This window comes from Gadus morhua, chromosome 10, assembly GCF_902167405.1.
Source record: "Gadus morhua chromosome 10, gadMor3.0, whole genome shotgun sequence".
NCBI lineage: Eukaryota > Metazoa > Chordata > Actinopteri > Gadiformes > Gadidae > Gadus > Gadus morhua.
In genome coordinates, this window is record NC_044057.1 from 23,531,336 (window position 1) to 23,554,415 (window position 23,080).

The 23,080-nt window shown below is 40.4% G+C and overlaps 2 protein-coding genes and 1 pseudogene across 4 annotated transcripts; all 3 read left to right on the top strand.

The window, feature by feature from the left end:
• The window catches only part of LOC115552677 (uncharacterized), a 157,220-nt pseudogene extending 134,576 nt beyond the window's left edge, over positions 1-22,644 (top strand).
• LOC115552674 (uncharacterized) lies at positions 638-11,162 on the top strand. Of its 3 annotated transcripts, none has more exons than XM_030368972.1 (6): positions 638-868; positions 959-1,291; positions 7,819-8,190; positions 9,697-9,813; positions 10,106-10,167; positions 10,678-11,162. In XM_030368972.1, the coding sequence occupies exons 1-6, from the start codon at positions 826-828 to the stop codon at positions 10,804-10,806; spliced, it is 1,056 nt and encodes a 351-aa protein (XP_030224832.1). In that variant the 5' UTR covers positions 638-825; the 3' UTR covers positions 10,807-11,162. The 3 variants fall into 3 exon arrangements, with proteins under 3 accessions (XP_030224832.1, XP_030224833.1, XP_030224831.1); XM_030368973.1 differs by lacking the exons at positions 7,819-8,190; positions 9,697-9,813; positions 10,106-10,167; positions 10,678-11,162 and adding exons at positions 1,415-1,786; positions 2,048-2,164; positions 2,375-2,430; positions 3,497-4,250 and having other exon boundaries at positions 711-868; XM_030368971.1 differs by lacking the exons at positions 638-868; positions 959-1,291 and adding exons at positions 6,032-7,177; positions 7,323-7,667.
• Positions 15,986-20,721, top strand: LOC115552675 (uncharacterized). Its single transcript, XM_030368974.1, has 10 exons — positions 15,986-16,179; positions 16,331-16,675; positions 16,806-17,177; positions 17,468-17,584; positions 17,869-17,924; positions 18,253-19,429; positions 19,802-19,900; positions 20,008-20,340; positions 20,465-20,506; positions 20,686-20,721. Exons 1-6 carry the CDS (start codon positions 16,140-16,142, stop codon positions 18,379-18,381), a joined length of 1,059 nt encoding a protein of 352 aa, XP_030224834.1. The 5' UTR covers positions 15,986-16,139; the 3' UTR covers positions 18,382-19,429; positions 19,802-19,900; positions 20,008-20,340; positions 20,465-20,506; positions 20,686-20,721.
• Positions 22,645-23,080: the final 436 nt, after the last annotated feature.

Below are 23,080 nucleotides of genomic sequence, written 5' to 3' on the forward strand. Positions count from 1 at the left end.
AGGAAATTCTGATACATGTCATTAGCGATCAGGTAAGAGGTTGGTCATCTTAAATATTCAAGAATGCCGACAGGGAGAATGAAAACATTTACATTTACATTTAGGGCATTTAGCAGACGCTTTTATCCAAAGCGACTTACAATAAGTACATTTGTCATAAGAAGCGCAACAATATACCGCTGTCGGTACAGTAAGGATGTTCATAGAACCAAGTGCAAGTCCAACAATCGCTAGGCTAACCAATTCCCCGTGTTACAGCAATGATAGCAGCTACTGCAGTTGCTACACAGTTAAGTACTATAATACAATACAATACAATGTACAATGGTGGCCAGACATGGAGATGAGCCACTGCCCAGTCAATACAACGTCAAGCCCCTGCTGGTCTGGTGAACATATTTTATCAAATGGATCAAAATGAAAAAATGCCTGCATGTACAACTGATGTTTTCAGGGTTCAGCTTAGACTAAACTCGAATGAGAACTGCACCTCACAGCAAATGAATCAGATCATGGCTTGTGTCTTTCAGTGGCTCTTTCACAATCATAGTTGTCCATGGCACTCATTTTGTATTTCATATAATTTCCTATGAATGTCTTAAAATGACTAATGATCATCTAGCAGGTTCAAAAGGAGGGTTGTTGGTTTGTCAAGTGGTGGGAAGGACAGTCTAGTGGTTAGGGTAGACTAGCAGTGGATCATTGGTTCACATCATTCAGTGCTCTAACTTCCAGCCAATCACAGTTGATCTATGGTATAAAAATAGTAGTCCTTACAGTCACTCTTTCAGTGAGTGCAGTATAGTACAGCACCAAAACGTAACAATGTTAGCAATGTTGTTTGCTATGATAATTCTGAGAGAAGCATGTAAGTAAAACTCCTCTTCAAAATAAGTTCAATTGGTTACAATTCTAAATATTACAATATTCATTGTGGTTATTTCTACTTTATTTTTAGTGCCGATTGAGACCAAAAAGGATCCTTCTTTATTGTCTGTGCAAACAGCAGAGCTTGGAGATAATGTAACTCTACATTGTGCAGCTTTACAAAAAGGAATATGCAACGTATATTGGTATAAGCAATCTCTGGGATTTGTGCCTCAAACAGTCGCTTCTAAAGTGAATGATTCAGTGACAGTTTATCCCCGATTCAATTCAAGTTTCACAGTGGACAAAGGGTTTCTTGCCTTTAATCTTAAAATCAGATCCATAACTAAAGATGATGAAGCAATCTATTTTTGTCAAGAAGGTTTATCTGACAGTTGGAGTGGCACATTTGTATCAGTCAAAGGTACGTGATCTACTTTTTAATGCTTGATTCTACGTCATGAGGAAAAATCTTAACATTTCAAATCAACCGCAAATATATCTACTTGGTTCCTTTAAATTATGACCATTGTATTTAACTGTATAGATCCCAATGCCCAGAGGTTTGTCTCCCAGACTGTGGTCCAACAGCCTGTGTCAGCATCAGCTCAGCTGGGAGACCCTGTGGCTCTCCAGTGCTCTATTACCTCCCAGAGGACGGACCACAGTAACCAGTGCCAAGGGGAACCCAGTGTGTACTGGTTCAGATCAGGACCATCTCACCCTGCTGCCATTTACATGAATGGGAACAGGAGTGGTGAATGTCAGAATAGTTCTGGGCGTCCGTCTGCTCCACAGAGCTGTGTCTACACTCTCCCCAAGAACAATGTAGACTCCTCTGATGCTGGGACTTACTACTGTGCCCTGGCAGCATGTGGGGAAGTTGTGTTTGGAAATGGAACCAAGCTGGACATAACAGGTCAGTATATTTGACTTCTTACTTCTAGAATATTTGTTTTTTTATAATACTTGTTTATTCAATCATTTTTTATTTTAATAGAATAATAGAATTATAATATTTGTTATTATTAGCTGGAAAATGAGTCTCAATGTTTTCCTTAATTTAACATTCTGAAAATAATTTTCATGAAAAACTTTCAGGAAAATCACCTTCCAATATATAATGTGCAATTGTTCATAAAAGATACCGAGGGATCTAAATCTTTGCTTGTGATTATAGAAACCTACCCTCATCTGGTTACCGTGGTGCTTGGAATACTGTTGGCTTGCTGTCTGGTTGGGAATATAGTCCAATTCATAACCAGAAATAAAAAGCAAGTTTGGGAGCATGGCAAAGGTAGAGTAATTCTATACTAATAAGCCTACTGCTGTGACTTGATATGACCTTAGGACCGGTCATATCAAGTACATGATCGGTACATTTGTAGCATGCATACAGTATTTTAAAGAACCCTGGCTGCAGTTTTTTTTTTGAAGCCTGACCGGCATGAATTGCTACAAACGATATCATTAAAAACAGTAATTGTTAATCTTTTCTTATCATCAGGAATACTGAGTTCCTCTGACTATGTTGCAACTGACTCAGTGATCCAGGAACAACAGGTATTCATGGCAATGTGTTTAATATGTATGTATTGAAATTCATAATCGAGAAGAACAATTAAAATGAAGATGTGCAAATGTTTCCATTTCTGCAAAATTAAAAGTTTGGTTATATCTAATTCGTTAAATCAATGTTAAAAAGTTTGTAAAATAGTGGAATCTGGTGAAACAGGCATGCCAGACAGATGTTAAATACGTTATTCATACGTATGTTGTAGATGGTGTACAAAAATAAGTGTTGTTGCTTTTGTTGCCCAAGAATTATATCTACTTAGGGAGGTGGTCCTCTGTCACAGAGCCAAGAACCGACAAACGGCTCTAGAGAGAATGGGTTTTTAAATTAAAGTGGAAGTGAACCTCGTGTTTCAGCCTGAATTTGAACCCGATGAGGGAATAAAAAAGGGTTTTGGACTAAGAGTTCCATGAAGAAAAGGGGGTTTGGGGGCTATTATCCCCATGGCTACAAACCGTCAATGTATGAGTGTTATTATGAGTGATGCTATCTATGAAGAAGCCCTTCATACCGTGGCTTATAGCTATACTATAAGAGTTAATAAGAGGGAAGCTTAACCCTCTCTCGGACACTGGAATCTGAATATTCTTGAGAAATGCAACAAATCTACACAAACACACACGATTTCGGAACCACTTTACTGCTATTTCACTTGTAAGCTATGGCCTACAGATTTACAGACTAAATAACATATGAATACAATTTACGACTCAATAAATTGAGTAAGGAACCTTATCACTTCATGACTCATGACACCATCATTTTGGAAGTACTGGCCCCTTGCAGTCCATTACTGGCCGCCCTAGTTTCTCCTGTCGTAGCGGGGAGCATTCAGTTGGCTCTTATCTGTGGCGATGCTATTTGCCTCTCAATTCTTCTCACTAGCAGGGTTGGAAAATAATAACATTTTTTTATTGTTATGTAATGTTTAAACCTTTCTAGAACATTGTTCAAGGTATTTACTATTGGTTTTGATAAAAATGCATGTTATTGACTTCACTGCAACAATCCTGACATCTCAGATGTTTAGTAACACACAGTTCTCTGTTGTAGGACAGGGAAACGGATTCCTTGAATTACGCAGCGTTGGATTTCCCTGGCAGGAAAACCAAAAGGGGGAAAAAGAACAGTGAACGGACTGGGGAGAGTCTGTATTCTGCTGTGAGAGAAACCTGCCACTGAAGTCCATCAACCAGGTCCTAGTATAGTTTGATCTGGTGGATGATCATGCGCATTACATTTCTGAAAAGGGATAAAAAGCTAAAGTTAAGATATAAGATACAATAAATGATATGATTCTGACAAAGCACAAATAGCACAACTGTGTACAGCACTGGAAGGGGGTTCGGTTCAAACTATTTTCTTTTTTTTTAATGGAGATGATGAAGCATATCATCTTGGGCTTCTAATTGTGTGCAATTTTCAGTAAAATTCTCCTTTTGATCAGATCAAATTGCTTCATTTGACTAACTGTTATGTTTGTATTTAGTTTGTAAGTTTATAGTAAACTAAGGTCTCTGACACATTGACAAAGAAATGTTGAACTCAACGTTATTAGCTCCATGCTCTAAACATCTCAGCTAGTGGCTTCTTTTTGGGAAATTTGAAATTAGAAGTAAAAAAACTTCAAAAAAGTTTGAAGTGTTTGTTTATAATTTGCCATGAAAACAGCCTCGATCATTGAATTGCAGGCATCGTGGGGTCGTTTGTTACAATCCAAATGGCCCTCGAGGTGGTGGTAGTGATTTAAACATGACTTGCTGATATTAAACAAATCAAAAAGGGACAAAGAGCTCTAAAATGTAAAGAATCGGAGAGTGTCTTTTGGCTTGGTGTTGTTTTACATAATGAATGACAATTCAGGACAGGAACAGGGAAAGGGCAGAAAATGGTGCTAGTTCAAACATTGTCATTGTTAGGATAGTGTCATGTTGAAGTACCATTTAAGAATCCCTTTGTGACATCCCAATGGGGGAGGGTCCACCCGGCTGGGAGGAGCTGACTTACATAATATAGGTTGGCATTGTATGAATGGTTGTTATGTGTCGGGACCTCAAAGTTATACCTTGATTAAGATATTAGTATCTGTGAATGAAACTGAGCAATTCATTCTTACCACTATAATAATGTAAAAAGTAGATACAAGCAAAAGTAACATGATTACAAATCAGGTTGAGTTAGTGATGGGAAATAACATGGTTGGTTTCTGAAGTATGTGAGCAACACATCCTGTTGAGACCTACAGTCAGGTTTATCTATGGTTCAGAGATGTGGTGGTGTGTCGAAAGGCGGAGACATGGCCAGCCACACCCCTTGTCTCTCAACTTGGCGCCTCCCTCTCTGTTTCCTGCTCTGTACACTCTAGTGAGAGAGATGAAAGGAAGAAACACTTACTTCAGGGTATGATGTGTAACATTTCCGCATTCAAACCTCTGTTATTTAATTTGTTACGTTCTTTATTAACATTATCCAAAAAGTATTCAACAATGTTAAAACCCAGATAAATATTTATTTTAATCTAAGGTAAAAGGTCTAATTCATTGGGTGAGGTTGCATGTCAATGACATCATTTCCGCTTTAACCCCTCACTTCCGGTGAAATTTGTGATATAGAAAGCCTTTTAGAGGTATGATATATCAATATCGATGTAGCTCTCTACAAAGCCACTATGAAAAGTGTATCATACTCAGGCCAGCCACTGAGCTAATGAAGAGTTTCCCATACATAGATTTAACTTGGGTGGGACACCCAGGTATATATTAAGGCTGTCTAAGAATTTTTGGTAACCCTCTTTGTCACCATTTATTGAGACTTTCCCTTCATAAAACATTAAAAACGTTTCACGTTACTCCTGGAATTGTACCCACCAATGTAAACATATCAAAGGTCTGTTAAACCTGTATTAAAAACCTTCAATTTTAAAAACCCCTAACTCTATCTACTTAGTTCCTTTAAATGATTATCATTGTACTTAACAATGCAGATAACAATGACCAAAGGTCTTGAAATGTATTGCTACAGATTACAGGAAGAATATGAAGAGTTCTGCAGATTCATGACGACCCATTGCAGATTGTCTGATTCTACATCCCAACTGTCATCTAGCGGTCTTTGTGCTTTGGATACGGTTGGCTTGGTGTGTAAAAGTAGCTCGGGAGGATGAGCCGGTTGCTAGTTCGATCCCCGGCTCCTCCTAGCTGAGTGTTGAGGTGTCCCTGAGCGAGACTCCTAACCCTAACCTTACATTCACACTACATGCGTCCGTCGACGGATGACTGAGGGCGTGTCTGACGTAGATGGAACTAGTTTTCGTAGACACAGCCTGCAGCCAATCAAATCCCTTCCCGCTAACAAAGCCGATGTGTGGATATGAATACAAAAGATCAGGTGACTAAAAACAATCCTATCAATTCCACATTTCTTTTAAAAAATATAACTGCCCGATTTTTCCTGCTTCTTCCTGCTTGTTTTTGCATGCCTGCGATTTGATTGGCCGACGGATCCGTCGCTGCCTGAAAAGTTGAAAAATTCTCAACTTTTGACCTAGGCCACGGAACCGACAGAACGGACGGACCCACAATGCATTTTGAGAGCGTCCCATGCAAAGTCAATGAGATCCGTCAACGGACGCATGTAGTGTGAATGACCTTTAACTGCTCCTGACGAGCTGGCAGTTGCCTTACATGGTTGCCTCCGCCCTGAATGTGTGTATGAATGGTTGTAAGTTGCTTTGGATGAAACTGTCTTCTATCTGCCCTGAATGTAAATCTATTGCTTGTGAACCCTGACCGTCCCCATTCAGGTTCAGTCAGTGATGGGAACACGACCATTTCATGGTTGGTTTCTGGTGAACTTTATAGCAACACATCCTGGTATGGTTAGGAGTTGTGGTGGTGCGTCGAAAACAAAGACACCGCCCTGCTCCACTTGCTGCTTCACTCAGTGAAAGAGATTAAAGGAACTAACCCTTTCATTGGCTTTTTGTATTAACTGCCACTTTACACTGGTGGTTATAAAAGGTTTGAGTTTCGTGGAGTTGCTCCCACACTGAGTGCATCAATATCCCTCCAGCCATAGCTGGGGTTCAGTTTGGTACTCAAACATTCAAACTTTTTCTGTCTGCCACTAATGCTACTGCTTCTATTAATTCTGCTGATGATAGTAATACATTAATTGTATTGGATTGTGTGATGCTTCTTTCCACCCCAATGTCAAAAAGTGATAAAATAGACATATGCCTTGAATTGTTTTCCAATACCGATCAGGAATGTAAGCAATGTCAACTGTGTGTGTGTGTGTGTGTGTGTGTGTGTGTGTGTGTGTGTGTGTGTGTGTGTGTGTGTGTGTGTGTGTGTGTGTGTGAGAGCGAGTGATATTTATTATTGAAATAGATGTTCATAACATTGATAAAAAATATCAGCAAGTAAAATCAAATGTTTCAAGCATCAGGGGAAATATTTATCAATGGCCAGCTTTTAATGCCACATCGATGAAAACAAAATGAACAACATACGTTTTCAGTGTTTAGGATAGATTTAAATACGACCTGAACTACACCTCACAGAAATCATTGGCTTGCCTCATCAAGTGCCTCCATGTTTCAGCCAATCACAGTGGTCCCAGGATGTGTAAATGTTAGTCTAAAGTCAGAATCATTCACTTCAGTTAGTCCAGCGCTGGTTCAGCATTAAACCATGACGACGCTTTTAGCAATAATAATTCTGAATACTGCATGTAAGTACTGTTTTAATGAAGTCTACATTATTGAGGTGTTTGGTGATGAAAAAATATATTGTAATTTTACAGTAGGATGTTTTTGTATACTAAACATACAACAATACCAAAAGTGATAAGAACTTGTTTTTCCTTACATTTTTAGTGCTGATTCAGACCGAAGAGGATCCTCAATCACTCTATTTAAAAACAGCTGAAATTGGACATAATGTTACTCTGGATTGTCTAGCATTGAAAGACCAGAATATCATTGAAATATTATACTGGCATAAGCAATCTCTGGGATATAATCCCCAAATGGTAGTAAGCAGATATTATATATCAAATGAGATTCAACCGCCCTTTACGTCAAGGTTCACTGTGGGAGAAGGAAGTAACTTCTATTTGACAATCAGCAACGTTCAAAAAGAGGACGAAGGAAATTATTTCTGTAATCAAGGAGAACAACATCGACAGGTTTGGAGCAATGGTGTTTTCCTGACCATCAAAGGTAAAACATATTTTAGTCTAGATACTAGTTTATTTTAAATATCATGATTGATTATAGACATTTTCTCCGCTAAGAGCCTCTTAAATCGATATTTGGCTTGTTCATTTGGCTTGTTAATTGTGTTCAATCAGTGTTTTAATTAATTGTATAGATCCCAATGACCAGAGGTTTGTCTCCCAGACTGTGGTCAAACAGTCTGTGTCAGCATCAGCTCAGCTGGGAGACCCTGTGGCTCTCCAGTGCTCTATTACCTCCCAGAAGACGGACCACAGTAACCAGTGCCAAGGGGAACCCAGTGTGTACTGGTTCAGATCAGGACCATCTCACCCTGCTGCCATTTACATGAATGGGAACAGGAGTGGTGAATGTCAGAATAGTTCTGGGCCTCCGTCTGCTCCACAGAGCTGTGTCTACACTCTCCCCAAGAACAATGTAGACGCCTCTGATGCTGGGACTTACCACTGTGCCCTGGCAGCATGTGGGGAAGTTGTGTTTGGAAGTGGAACCAAGCTGGACATAAAAGGTCATTATATTGTACTTCTTATTTCCAGAATATTAGTAGTTTTTATAATACTTGTTTATTAGATAGCTAATTATAATGAATAATTAGCTATCGAAAATGAATCTTAATATTTTCCTTAATTGATCAATATGCAAATATTATACTTTGTCATGTTTTTTTTCATGTAAATCACCTTCTATTATATGATGTTTAAATAAATTTCGGACTGTTCACTCAGACCGTCACTGCTACCATCCTTCTACCCATCTTTGGAGACAATATTAATAGAGTCATATTACTGACCTTAAGAGACGGGGCTGGGAATGCATGAAGCACCCATGGGTGAAATGGATCGGGAGAGGACCCAAATGCACCACACATAGGCAGGCAGCCAGTTGGTAATGACTGTTATTTAGTGATAGGAGCAGACAGAAGACAGGCAGAGCACAGGCAAGACCCGTTGTCAGAGGCGGAAGGCAGGGTCGATCACCGGGACAGAGACGGAGCAGGCAGGTCGGGGACAGGCAGGGTCAATAACGGGGAATCAGTCCAGAAACCGCTGGAGAAGAAGTATAACAAATAATCAGCCTTATTGAAAAGGTCACCTTTGCCTTCGCATTTGAGGGCTTCCTTTATTTATTTAAATTACCAAGAATGGTGACTATTATTATGTCATCGTTGATTTTTAGTCAATTTAATTTTCCCCTAACCCTTTCCCCTCTGTGCGCAGTAGGTTGGATTTCTTTATTTATCCCCAAATGAACGTTTGTGTAAATTTTGTTGGTGTAAATTTGGTTTTGTCTGGGCAGTAATTTTACAAATATTATACGAGGCTGTCCCCATTATCTGCTGTCCGCAGTAGGAGTTGTTTTTTTATTTGATATTATGGCCCCCCAGAGATGTCGTTGTTGTGGAGAAACCATGGACCCGCGTGATGGTCCAAAAGAGTGTCCCCACTGCTTGGTCGGTGCCATGCCGTAATTCCGACGCCTCATTGTTCCGACGTCTCAATGGTCCGAAATATTTCCCATTAGATCGACATGCCACTATGCCGACGGTTCAATGCTACGAAAACAGGACCCATTGTTCCGAAGGGCCGTTTGTCCGATAAGTCAAACAAGAGGCGCATTATAGGCTGACGGATCAATATGCTCTCTCTCTCTCAGCACCAAAATACAACCTAGGCCTGCATATTACGTTCACGATGAATATTGAAGAGCAAAGTGACAAAACTTTGGGCAAGCTCTATACTCGATTATCAACGAAAAAGATTGTCTGGAGGGCTTAATTTATCGGTTTTCATGCCGAAAAAGACCCTGGGTTAAATTTTCGCCGGAATTACACTTTAAGGTCAGTCATATGACTGTTGATATAATGGTCTCGAAAGATAGGCAGAAGGATGGTATCATCCACGGTTAAGAGCGTAGTGACGGTCATCGTTTAATCTCATGGATCCAAAGTTATGTTCATAACTTGCGTTGTTCATAAAAGATACCATGAGATCTAAATCTTCCCTTTGAATTCTAGAACCGTACAAGCATCTGGTTACCGTGGTGCTTGGAATACTGTTGGCTTGCTGTCTTGTTGGGAATATAATCCAGTTCATAACCACAAATAAAACTAAAGTTTGTGAGCATTGCAAAGGTACAGTACATTCTACATTTAGCCTACTGATGTGGCTTTATATGATCCCCATGTTTGATGAGAGAGAGAAGTTCAGAAGTTGGTACATTCTATATTTTACAGATATCTGGCCCATTTTTTTCTTAATTGTTTTCTATATATATATATATACATGTGTGTATATATTATATATATATATACACACATGTAAACATTCAAAACTGTTTGACCATCACAGGGTTCTATTGAACATTACATTAACAATAGAAACGTAAATATAAAATAAATGTGTATATTCTTCTTTCGTTGCTAGTGTCAGGGAATCCCAGTGCCTCCTACCATGATTCACACGCCTCAGTGATTCAAGAACAACAGGTACATCGGCATTGTGTGTGTTTTTTATAATATATGTGTATATGAAAAAATCATCATCAAGCATAACTAATATTTAGTGACTTGGGTATGATACATTAGCCTGGCTCCGCCCGCCTCAATACTTTATTTATCTATTTCTCTATTTAATTTCCCTTCAGTACTACGTCTGGGTCTGCGGTATGTTAGTGGGTTTTCTCCGTCCAAATTTTGTGCGTCCAATCAGCGAACAGAGGGAGTGGCTGAGAACAATGACGTTAAAGTCAGCTCTCGTTGAAGGACATCGTCACGCACGGTGTTTGGTTTGTTTACAGCCTGCATGCAACATGATTCCCGGCCAAACGTTACCGGTTGGTTTATTTTATTGCAATATCTAACTACCTACCTGGATAAACCTGGTGTGTTATTGTACAAACCTGCATGTTCTTGGCCTTTATATATGAAGATACAATGACACTCGTTTTATTGTATTCTCTTCCCCGTTTGGTAATAATACACAGTTCTCTGTTGTAGGACGGGGAAACTGATTCCCTGAACTACGCAGCGTTGGAGTTTTCTTGGAGGAAAACCAAAGGAAGGAAGAAGAACAGTGAAAGGACTCAGGAGAGTCTGTATTCTGCTGTGAGAGAAACCTGCCACTGAATCAACCGGAGGGGCATTCCATCAACCAAGCCAAACACAAAGCAGGGCTTATTTAGCTTAGCCTCGCTACTTTCAGTTAGAGTTCCGTTCCATTATGGTGACCTAAGTAACCATGGCAATTTATCCGACCAAACTAACCTGGTCGGTGACAGTCTAACTGTCAGGTTTACCTTAGCTGTATTTCAGAGAGGTCCATCTGTCGGAAACAAGCGTACAATCAGAAGTTTCCACCAAGCATAGTCCTCACGATTTTGTCAAGTGAAAGACCACAATCGTTCAAATTTACATACATGAAGTACAAACAGCCTATATTTTCGTCAAAGATTAAATGATTGCAAATAAAATCATTAAATGAGTTCCATGTTTTCGTGGATTTTTTCTCTACACATTTTTATACAAATCAATGTATTCTGCCGCAATACGAGAACCATCAGTTGGGTGAGTGGTCTAGGGCTGTTGCTGCTGTGCAGCCCGCCCGAGTTTGCGTCATGAGGATGTCATTGATTTCTTGGCATTGGCTTATTTTTGTAATTCCCTTAATGTCAGAGTAAGTAGGCCTAACAACTGACTTTCTATATAATAAATATGTCTTAAAATCCAAATATAACTTGCAAAAACCCATGGTAAAGTTAATGTTAATATTAATGTTACTGATAGTGAAGTCTTTGTCACAATGACAAAGACACTAATTGGTGAATTTAATCTATGAATTCATTGGTAGGATGGGCCTTCCAGGAGGAAAAGGGTGTATAAGGAGCACCACTTATGTCCCGGTCAGAGAAAACAAACATCTGCAAGTCATTTCCTTTTATAGACGAATGATCTGGGTGCTACAGCTATTAAGGCAGGCAGCCGAGACCACTTCTGTTGAGATGAATTAAGGGTTACTCAATTTAGAATATCTTTTTCTGGCTGCATTTACTAGGCCTATTATTTCAAAGAAATGGAAAAAATAAATGGCATGAAAAGTTTGATTTGATTTCTCCAGTAATCCTAATTACAAAACAATGGTCAATATTCATCAAAATATGTTACGCTTAATACTACTTATGCATTCAACAGATCTTCTTTTATTTGCCAGGCAGCCTCCCTGTTTATATTAATGTTACGGTGTTCCCCTTTTGAGTTATTATATGCTTGTACTCCTCATAGACCTCCACAAGCATCTTCTTTTCGCTGCCGAAAAAGATCCCGCTCGGTCCTTTTCGGACATTTGATCCATGATTTGACATTCACGGTTCTGGGCTGTTTACATATCTCGTGAGCGAGCGTAATACACAATAGCGTTAGCCTGGTTTGAACTAACCTGAACAAGCCGTGGCTCAATTGTGTTGATGGAATGGCTTAGCCTTAAGTGGAAGTTGGTATTAGTTCTAACTGGGCTTAATCAACTAAGAGCCGCCTTCGTTAGAGACTTTGATGAAACACCCCTCTGATAGAAAGATAGAGACACCTTACCAAACAAAGCTGACTATGAATATGGTATATATTTAAATGTAAGCAAATAAAACAAAAACATTTACCCCTCTACTTAATATACACACAGATACAGCAGACAGGACACATCTCATACCTGATGTGTGTCGCAGTAGGCGGCGTAACAGTACCCACCCTCTACGGATGCCTCTCGGCGGACGCCCAACAACGGGCGGGTGATCTCGATGGAAGACCCGGATGAGTGAGGCATCCAGAATACGATTCCGGGGAACCCAGGAGCACTCCTCAGGGCCGTACCCCGCCCAGTCGACGAGGTACGGGTATCCCCGGCGGCCGCGTTGCACATCAAGAAGACGACGGACCGTCCACGCCGGGTGGTTATCGATGACCCTGGGTGGAGGTGGAGGCGGAGCGGGGGGAGACAGCGGGCTGGTGGAGACGGGCTTGACCTGGGAGACGTGGAAAGTCGGATGTACACGGAGAGATGGGGGGAGTCTGAGACGGACGGCACAGGGGTTAATAACAGTCTCGATCTCGAAAGGTCCAATAAAACGGGGGGAGAGTTTGGGGGGGAACTCCCTTCAAGGGAAGGTCTTTTGCCCGAAGCCAAACCCTTTGTACGGGAGAGTACTGGGGGGCAGGTAGGCGACGCCTATTGGCCTGCAACTGGGAGCGGGAGGATGCGCGGAGTGGCGCAGCGCGTGTGCGCTTCCACGTGGCAATACCACCTGCACAAGTGGGCCTGGACCAACGGGACAGCTATCTCGTCCTCCAATTCAGAGAACAGAGGTGGTTGGTATCCCAGCGAGGCCATGAAAGGGGATAAACCAGAGGATGCGTTGACCAGGGTGTTGTGGGCATATTCAACCCAGGGGAGCTGAGTGTTCCAGGAGGTGGGACTGGCGTGGGTGATGCAACGGAGTGCCGCCTCCATCTCCTGATTGGCTCGCTCGGATTGTCCGTTGGACTGGGGGTGAAGTCCGGAGGAGTGGCTGGGTGGGGCATCAAGAACCTTACAGAACGCACGCCAAACTTGGGAGGTGAACTGGGGGGCTCTGTCGGAGACAATATCCGTTGGGATGCAATGCAGGCTGAAAACGTGCCTAACCAGGAGGTCTGCGGTCTCCCTTGAGGAGGGAAGCTTGGGGAGTGCAATGAAGTGCACGGCCTTAGAAAAACGGTTGATTACGGTTAGGATGGTGGTATTGCCCACGGACGTGGGGAGGCCGGTGACGAAGTCCAGGGTGATGTGTGACCAAGGCTGGTTAGGAATGGGTAAGGGCCGTAGCAGACAAGAACGGGCCACTCGGCCACTGCAGAAACTTTGGAAGGATCCATCTCTACCTGGCTGATAATGTAACCCAGGGAGGACATGGACGGGACGTGAAACTCGCACTTCTCCGCCTTGACATTTAGTCTGTTCTCAAGCAACCTCTGCAAGACCGGACGTGAACCCTGTGCTCCTCAATGGACTCAAAAAAACAGGATATCGTCAATTTAGACGAAGACGGAGTCAACATGACCCGGAGGACATCATTTACCAGGGACTGGAAGACAACAGGTTATTTGGTGAGCCCGAAGGGCATAACTAGATACTCGTAGTGGCCAAATGGGGTGTTGAACGTGGTTTTCCACTTTGGAAAACCATCTGCTTTGCGCAGATTTTGGAGAAAATGGAGGCTCTGTGGAGGGGAAGGAAGGCAGAATTGATGAGGGGCAAGGGATACTTATTTTTCACGGTGATGTCGTTCAGATCACGGTAGTCGATGCAGGGATGGAGAGAGCCATCCTTCTTGCTAACGATCTAAACCCAGCTCCTACAGGTGAAGAGGATGGGCGGATGATTCCAGCAGCAAGGGATTCCCCGATGTACTCCTCCATTGACTCACGTTCCGGACGATAGAGATTGAACAGGTGGCTGCTAGGGAGGGGGGCCCCGGGAAGGAGGTCAATGGCGCAGTCATAAGGTCAGTGGGGGGGCAAGGACAGGGCGTGGGATTTCTCGGAAAACCGCCCCAAGGTCCTCCGGGACGGAGGACAGGTTAGGAGGTGCGGAAGCGGTCTCGAGCTCCGGCGCCCGAGGAGACACTAGCACTAGGACAGTGTGTGCTCCAGGAATATGACTCGTCCTGTTCCCCAATCTATCTGGGGATTGTGGTTTTTAAGCCAGGGGTAACCAAGAACCCCTGGGGCAGGTAATCACCAGGAGGGAGATGATCTCGTGGTGATTCCCTGAGACGAGCAGGTTGACCGGAACGGTACGGCGCTCCACCCGAGTGAGTGTCTTCCCGTCTAGGGCCTGGCTCTCGCTTGGAGGGTCAAGGGGGACGGTGTCGATTTCCAATTGGCGTACCAGCTCCCGATCAATGAAGCTCTCATCTGCTCCGGAATCCAGGAGGATGGTGAACGGAAGGGTTTGAACCTGCCACAAGAGGGCGGTATCCAGGAAGAGACGGGAAACCGAGGGGTTACGAGAGCGGCTCGCCGGGACCCCTCGGGTTACTGGTGAGACCGTTCTTTTCCCGTGCGAGAGGGACATCCTGACAGGAAATGTCCGGGTTGGCCACAGTAGAGGCACGCTCCGGAGCGAATACGGCGTTCCCTTTCCTCGGGGGAGAGACGCGTGTGTCCGATCTGCATGGGCTCGGGAGAGGGTGTCCGCTCACGGCGTGGTGGAACGGAAACCGAAGGAGTGGGTTGAGGGGCTGCAGACAGCTCAAAAGTGGGCGTGGAGAACGAGTGTTGAGCCCTCTCTCTGCGCATTCGCGTAAGCGATTGTCCACCCAAATGGCGAGAGCGATCAGTTGATCAAGATCCGAGGACTCCTCCCGGGTGGTCAACTCGTCCTTGATGTCACCGCTAAGCGCGTTCAGAAAGACCCCATGCAGAGCCTCCTTGTTCCAGCCACTCTCAGCCAGGGGTGGACTGGGAGAAAAATTCGGCCCTGGCATTTTCTCTCCAGACCAGCCCACTACATTATTAGCACTAGGGGTGGGACGAGACGAACGGGAAGGACCCTGTATATCCGAATAATAGTGCAGTTTTTTGTTTTTCAAGTTTGTGTTTCTTGTGCTGCTGACAAGAAAGGTGTGAAACCCGAACAGGAAGTTAACAGACAACCTGTGGTTTTCTTATTAACTGCCACTTACACTGGTGGTTATAAAAGTTGGAGTTTTTTTTTGTTGCTCATCAACACAGAGCGTATCAATATCTCTCCGCCCATAGCTGGTGTTCATTTTGGTACTCAAACAACCAAACAAATTCTATAAGGTCTGTCCTCGGCCACAGAGAGGTGCATTTAACTCAGTGCTTTTCAACTACTACTACTGCTTCTAATGTTACAGTGTCTGCTACTAATGTTACTGCTGTTACCACTACTGCTTCTACTTCTAATGATAATGTTAATACATACAATTCCCATTTTCTCATGTGATGCCTCTATCCAACCCATTCTCATGCATGGTTAGAATGGGTCGGATAGAAGTAACGTTACATTGTTAACCTGTAGATTTGTTTTACAATTCAGTACTCCCCATTCCTGTCTTCATAAAAAACTAATGATCAGGCATGTAAGCTATGTCAACTGTGTGTGTGTGTGTGTGTGTGTGGGTGCGTGTGTTTGTGTGTGGAAAGCAAAATCAAATGTATTCGTCATCAGGGAAAGCTTTCAATGTCCGATAGATGAAAACAAAGTGAACGACGTAGGTTTTCAGTGTTCAGTTTAGATATAGATATGACATGAACTACACCTCACAGAAAGCTAACTGGATCATTGGCTTGCCTCATCTAGAGCTTCTAAGTTCCAGCCAATCACAGTGGTCCCAGGAAATGTAAATGTTGGTCTAAATTCAGAATCATTCACTTCAGTGAGTCCAGCGTTGGTTCAGCATCAAACTATGACAATGTTTTTAGCAATGATGATTCTGAGTACTGCATGTAAGTACTGTTTTAATGTTTACACATTATTGAGGTGTTTGTTGATTAAAAATATATTGTAATTCTTGAAGAAGGATATTATTCCATTTTGTATAGTAAATATACAACAATAGTGATGTATGTTTATTTCTTGTTTTTCTTTATGTTTTAGTGCTGATTCAAACCCAAGAGGATCCTGAATCACTCTATTTGAAAGAAGCTAAACTTGGAGATACTGTCACTCTGGATTGTACACTTTTGAAAGACCGGAATATTAATGAAGGGATGATCTGGTTTAAGCAATCTCTGGGATATAATCCCCAAATGGTAGCTAACAGAAGTTATGGATCAAATAAGATTAAACCGTCCTTTACGTCGAGGGTCACAGTGGGAGAAGGAAGTAACTTCAATTTGACAATCAGCAACGTTCAAAAAGAGGATGAAGCAAATTATTTCTGTAATCAAAAAAGACAACGTGAAAACATTTGGATTATTGGCGTTTTCCTGACTGTCAAAGGTAAATCATGTATTAGTTAGTTAGATATTTCTTGTTTCAAATATCATGATCGAAAATACATTTTTTTCTGATGGAACCGCAAAGATATTTGGTTTGTTTGTTATGATGATCGTTGTATTTAACTGTTCAGATCCCAATGCCCAGAGGTTTGTCTCCCAGACTGTGGTCCAACAGCCTGTGTCTGCATCAGCTCAGCTGGGAGACCCTGTGGCTCTCCAGTGCTCTATTACCTCCCAGAGGACGGACCACAGTAACCAGTGCCAAGGGGAACCCAGTGTGTACTGGTTCAGATCAGGACCATCTCACCCTGCTGCCATTTACATGAATGGAAACAGGAGTGGTGAATGTCAGAATAGTTCTGGGCCTCCGTCTGCTCCACAGAGATGTGTCTACACTCTCCCCAAGAACAATGTAGACTCCTCTGATGCTGGGACTTACTACTGTGCCCTGTCAGCATGCGGGGAAGTTGTGTTTGGAAATGGAACCAAGCTGGACATACCAGGTCAATATATTTGACTTCTTACTTCGAGAATATTTCTTTTTTTTAAATACTTGTTTAAGAGATAACTTTTAATTATAATAGAATTATAATATTGTGTTCAATATTGGTTATTTATTTGCTTGATAATGAATCTCAATGCTTTCCTCAATTTAACATTATTAAAATAATGTACTTTTTTCTGAAAAACTTTTTCATGAAGATCCCTTTCCTGTATATGATGTGTAATTGGGTAATTGTGTAATTGTTTATAGAAGATACCATGAGATCTAAATCTTCGCCTCTAATTCTAGAACCCTACATTAATCTGGTCACCGTGGTGCTTGGAATACTGTTCGCTTGCTGTCTGGGTGGGAATATAATCCAGTTCATAACAAGAAATAAAAAGCAAGATTCTGAGCATTGCAAAGGTACAGTACATTCTACACTTAGCCTACTGATGTGACTTCATATGATCTCAGGAAAGGTTAGAGATCCCCATGTTAGATAGAGATAGAGAAGTTAAAAAATAGGTATATACATGCATACATACAGAAATCTAGCTCCAGTTTTTTGGACTTAATTGTTTTACATATCTATATATAATTACACGTTAAAGTTTAAAACTGTTTGAACATCAGGGTTCTACGAAACATGACATTAACAATAGAAACTTAATTTTCCAAAGTAAATAATCTTCTGTTGTTATTGTCAGGAAATCCCAGAGCCTCCTACCATGTTTCAGATGCCTCAGTGATTCAAGAACAACAGGTACATCGGCATTGTGTGTGTGTTCATGAATGTATACGTTCATGAATTAATCATCATCAAGAATAACTAATGGTTAATGGCATGGGTATGATGCATATGGAAAGTGGATAAAGGGTATGATGATATTAGTTCAATTAATTACATTTTTAGGAAGGCTGATATTGGTTTTATTGCAATATCTAACTACCATTCTGGATAGCGTTTACCTACTTGCCGTGTTATGGTACAAACCTGCATGTTCTTGGCCTTTTTATATGAGTACACAAGTACATTAGTTTGATTGTATTCCCTGCAATGATTGGTAGTAAGACACCGTTCTCTGTTGTAGGACGGGGAAGCTGATTCCTTGAACTACGCAGCTTTGGAGTTTTCTGGCAGGAAAACCAAAGGAAGGAAGAAGAACAGTGAAAGAACTCAGGAGAGTTTGTATTCTGCTGTGAGAGAAACCGGCCACTGAAGTCCATCAACCAGGTCCTAATATAGTTTGAATAGAATTCCTTAATATTGTAATCCGGTTCAGGTGCAGTAAATTGCTCAAGGTTTAAAAATTGAAAGCTTAAGATAAGATAATAAGCTCAAATAGAACTTTACAACCCTGGAAGGTGGTTCATTTCAAACTATTTGTTTTTAATGCGGACGAACCCACATACATTTCTATTTCAGAGTTTGTAGAAACTTACAGGCATTGCTGTTTACAAATAGAGCTAAGCAGCATTGCATTGTGTTAAATGTTCAGAAAAATAACTAAATAACTAACAAATTTGATCAAATCAAATTATTTTGAGTAAAGGATAACACGATGTAAAAACTGTAATGTAAACTGATATTAGTTGGAATGGACAAAGAAATTGTGGTATTGATGTTAGGAGCTCCATGCTCTAAACAAATCAGTTAGACGGACTGCTTGGTGGGAAAAGTACTGGGAAAAATATTATTATTATTATTATTAAATAAAATATTATTTTCGATATAATGTTGCGCACATTTCTTCTGCTAGAGCCTATTAAAAGAGTACTTTGACAAATGCCTTTTTAAAAGCAGAAAGCATTTCACTTAAAGCCTACTTATTACAATCATCCTTTGTTCAACACCCAACTTTAAGGTTCAGTGCATGACAGGAAACAATACGTCTTTGAATGTTTCTGAAGAACAAGAGCAACGCATCCTGTTATAGCCATCAGTAAGGTCTATTTATGCTTGCAAGTTTTTGTGTTGCCTTGTGACAACGACATGGCCAGCCACAGCCCCCATCTCATACCTCGACCACAAGCGTGTATGTGTGTCTATGTGTGTGGGTGCTTTTTTCCCAGAACAGTGTAAATGTACCTATACTTTAAATAGAAAGGCATGATTGTGAGTCATAAGTTGAGTGACTGGTGGTAAAAGATCTTGCCCATTCTGCCATTCTGCTCTGATGGAGTAGGAACGGTCACCTCTGGATATGAGCTGAGACTTTGTTACATCAAGGAGGGTCCTGCCTGAGGAGAAAGGCCGCACACTGACTCGTAAGGGGCTACAGAATGATTTAAATGTTATTTACAACATTTCAAATACATTTTAAACTTCAATGGAGAAGCAATGATTTGCGATGGGGAATGGCTGTTAGAATCAGTAGAGAAACTTGAAATTGAATTCTGGACGAGTTAGAACATCCGATTTATTTAAAAAATAAAAGAACACAAATTTTCTTCGTCATCATATTGAAAAGATTATCGAAATACTAGCTTTCTATGTGTGTTGAAAGAGTAAATACAGAAACACATTTAACGGTTAATGTTTTTTATGTTTCTGTTTTGATATGCATCTCCGAAAACTAATAATTGGCTCATTCAGTCTCCAAGGTCCAGCCAATCATAATTGATGCATCGCATGTACAGGTTGGTCCAAATCTGTCACTTGAGTCCAGAGCTCAATCAGCAGTAAAAACATGATGATCTTGGCCATTTATTTTGCAATGACAATTTTGATTGCATCATGTAAGTACAATTACGCTTCAAATCAACTTTTTCATGTTAATTATTGAACAATTGTCACTTCGTAGCATGTATGTATATTTCATATTTTCATATTTCTTTATTTTTAGTGCCGGTTGAGACCGAAGACATTCCTCTTTCGGTTTCTGAAATAAAAGCAGAACATGGCGATAAGGTTACTTTAAATTTTAGAGTAATGAAAAAAGACGATAAGTTTGACTGGTACAAACAATCTCATGGATATGTTCCCCAAACAGTCGCTCGAAGAGTGTTGGGAATTTTTTTTTTTTTTCCTCCCTTTAATTTAACATTCACAATGGAAGAAGGGGTTTCTGATTTCAATCTGATCATTCAAAGTGTAACTAAAGGCGATGAAGCAAACTATTTCTGTCGACAACAATTTTCTGACAGTTGGACTAATGGCATATTTCTGTCTGTCAAAGGTAAAACGTAAACCCTCTTTAATGTTTTGCTTTCAATATTATGAGTAATAGTTTACATTTGCTAAAAGAAGCCTCAACATATTGACTTTGGCCCTTTTGATGATTATTTGCAGTTATTTTGCAGATAAAAATGTCATGAAGGTAGATGAAAAGCAAGATGAAACAGGTTAATACATTCCACTTCCTACTTTCAGTATATCTGACTTATTAAGTAAATTTATCAAACATAATATAAATATCGTTCATTTATTATTTTGCGTGACATTATCTCACTTTCCATTCCATAATATTCCTACAAATATTTGACTTTGTCCCTTTTGATGATTATTTGCATTTATTTTGCAGATCAAAACGTAACGAAGGTTAATGACAAGCAAGATGTAACAGGTTAATACATTCCACTTCCTACTTTCAGTATATCTGACTTATTAACTAAAATTATCAAATATAATATAAATATCGTTCATTTATTATTTTGCGTGACATTATCTTACCATCCATTCCATAATATTCCTACAAATATTTGACTTTGTCCATTTTGATGATGATTATTTGCATTTATTTTGCAGATCAAAACGTAACGAAGGTTAATGACAAGCAAGATGTAACAGGTTAATACATTCCACTTCCTACTTTCAGTATATCTGACTTATTAACTAAATTTATCAAATATAATATAAACATCGTTCATTTATTATTTTGCGTGACATTATCTTACCTTCCATTCCATAATATTCCTACAAATATTTGACTTTGTCCCTTTTGATGATGATTATTTGCATTTATTTTGCAGATCAAAACGTAACGAAGGTTAATGACAAGCAAGATGTAACAGGTTATTAGATTCCACTTCCTACTTTCAGTATATTTGACTTACTAACTAATGTTTATCAAATATTATATAAATATTGGTCATTCAAATGCTGGGACACAACACATCATTTAAATTGCCTGACATTTTCTTACCTTCCATCATATTATATCGAAATAAAAATACTTTGAGTTCTAAAGCTTCCCGATGACCCATTGTCGATTATCTGATTCTAGAACCCTACAGGCATCTGGTGATCTCGGTGCATCGGATAGTGTTGGCTTGCTGTCTGCTTGTGATTATAATCCTCATTCTAATCATTCATTACAGGTGTGTGAGCATTGTAACATTACAGCACACTCAACACCAGAGCTCATATCAGGACAGGTTTAAGAGCATCCCCACCGCTTAGATAGAGAGGTCTCAGTGTGCAGGATCACGTGCATTGATTCAGCAGAATATTTCATTTACAATAGTTATAGTAGTTATATAGCAATAGTTTATACATTTTGAACCAAATAAGAACTATTTGGATAGGCATAGAAGGTTTTTAGATGACTTAACAACATAACATGCCGTTTCAACTGTGAATCCTCTCAAACGTTTGTGAGTAATACAGTTCTTTGTTGTAGGACGGGGAAACTGATTCCTTGAACTACGCAGCGTTGGAGTTCTCCGGCAGAAGAAATCGAAGGAGGGAAGAAGAACAGTGAAAGGACTCAAGAGAGTGAGGATTCTGCTGTGAGAGAAACCTGCCACTGAAGTCCATCAACCACGTCCTAATATAGTTTGATCTGGTGGATGTGCATTACTTTTCTAAAAGGGGTAAAAAGTACAAGCTCAAGTTAAGACATGAAAGACAATAAATAATATGATTCTGACAAAGCTCAAATATAACAACAATTTAACAGCGCTGGAAAGGGGTTCGGTTCAAAATATATATATTTTTAATGGTGACGAGCAAGCATATCATTTTGGGTTTCCTAGTTTAGATACATTCAGCCATTGCAAAGAGACCTAATGCGCCTGCATTGTGTTCATTTTTCAACTTACTCTTCATCAGATCAAATGACTTTTCAAGACTTATCAATATGTTTGCATTCGTTTTTTGTAAGTTTTTTTTGATGGACACTTAAGTGTGTAATAATTGTTATTGTTAATAATTGCTGTATTACTAACAAACGCTTGAAAGTATTCAGACTTGACACGTCATTTTATGTTGTTATGTCATCTATCAACCTTACATGTTTATGCAACTAGGTGATGTTTGGTTCAAAATGTATAAATATCTCTAAGCCTACTATAACTATTGATATTAAGCAAAACTTATTGTTGCTAGAATATGTAAACTGATATAAGTTGGAATGGTCAAAGAAATTGGGATCTTGACGTTCGACACAAAACCACTAGACGAACTGCTTTGTGGGAAATAAATGAAATAAATAAAAATAAATGCAACAAATAAAAAAAAGCTGGTTCTAATTAGCAATGATCACTGCCTGGATCATTGAATTGTAGGTTTCATGGGGTCGTAAGCATCATTTGGCTTGGTGTTAAAAAATAATGGGAGGGTCCACCCAGCTGGGAGGAGCCGACTGGTGGACCACGTTGATCAGTCTGTCACACATCTGAGTGAACCCGCCCACCGAGGTCACACTTTTAGATTTAAAATAGCTTGTCAACACCACACCTGGTAGAAAGATACAGACACTTTAAAAAACAAGAACAGCTATGGATGCAGTGGACAGGACACACCTCCAACCTAATGTGTGGAACAGTGAAAAACCTATGTGATGAAAAACACAAAGGGGTTTACTTACCTCATCCTACCCCATGAAAGGAATCACAAAAAGGCAGGTCTATAAAATTATCATGGTTTAATGATAAAGATCTTCTCCTGTACTGAACTCTACTTTACTCTACCCTCCT

What these genes read in the sequence shown, in the direction of transcription:
- LOC115552674 (XM_030368971.1), top strand. Translation starts at nt 7,138, where the DNA reads ATGACGACGCTTTTAGCAATAATAATTCTGAATACTGCAT. An exon ending in TGTTTTCCTGACCATCAAAG is followed by an intron (nt 7,668 to 7,818) that starts GTAAAACATATT and finishes TTAATTGTATAG; the next exon opens with ATCCCAATGACCAGAGGTTT. An exon ending in CAGTGATTCAAGAACAACAG is followed by an intron (nt 10,168 to 10,677) that starts GTACATCGGCAT and finishes TCTCTGTTGTAG; the next exon opens with GACGGGGAAACTGATTCCCT.
- LOC115552675 (XM_030368974.1), top strand. Translation starts at nt 16,140, where the DNA reads ATGACAATGTTTTTAGCAATGATGATTCTGAGTACTGCAT. An exon ending in CGTTTTCCTGACTGTCAAAG is followed by an intron (nt 16,676 to 16,805) that starts GTAAATCATGTA and finishes TTAACTGTTCAG; the next exon opens with ATCCCAATGCCCAGAGGTTT. An exon ending in AACCAAGCTGGACATACCAG is followed by an intron (nt 17,178 to 17,467) that starts GTCAATATATTT and finishes CTCTAATTCTAG; the next exon opens with AACCCTACATTAATCTGGTC.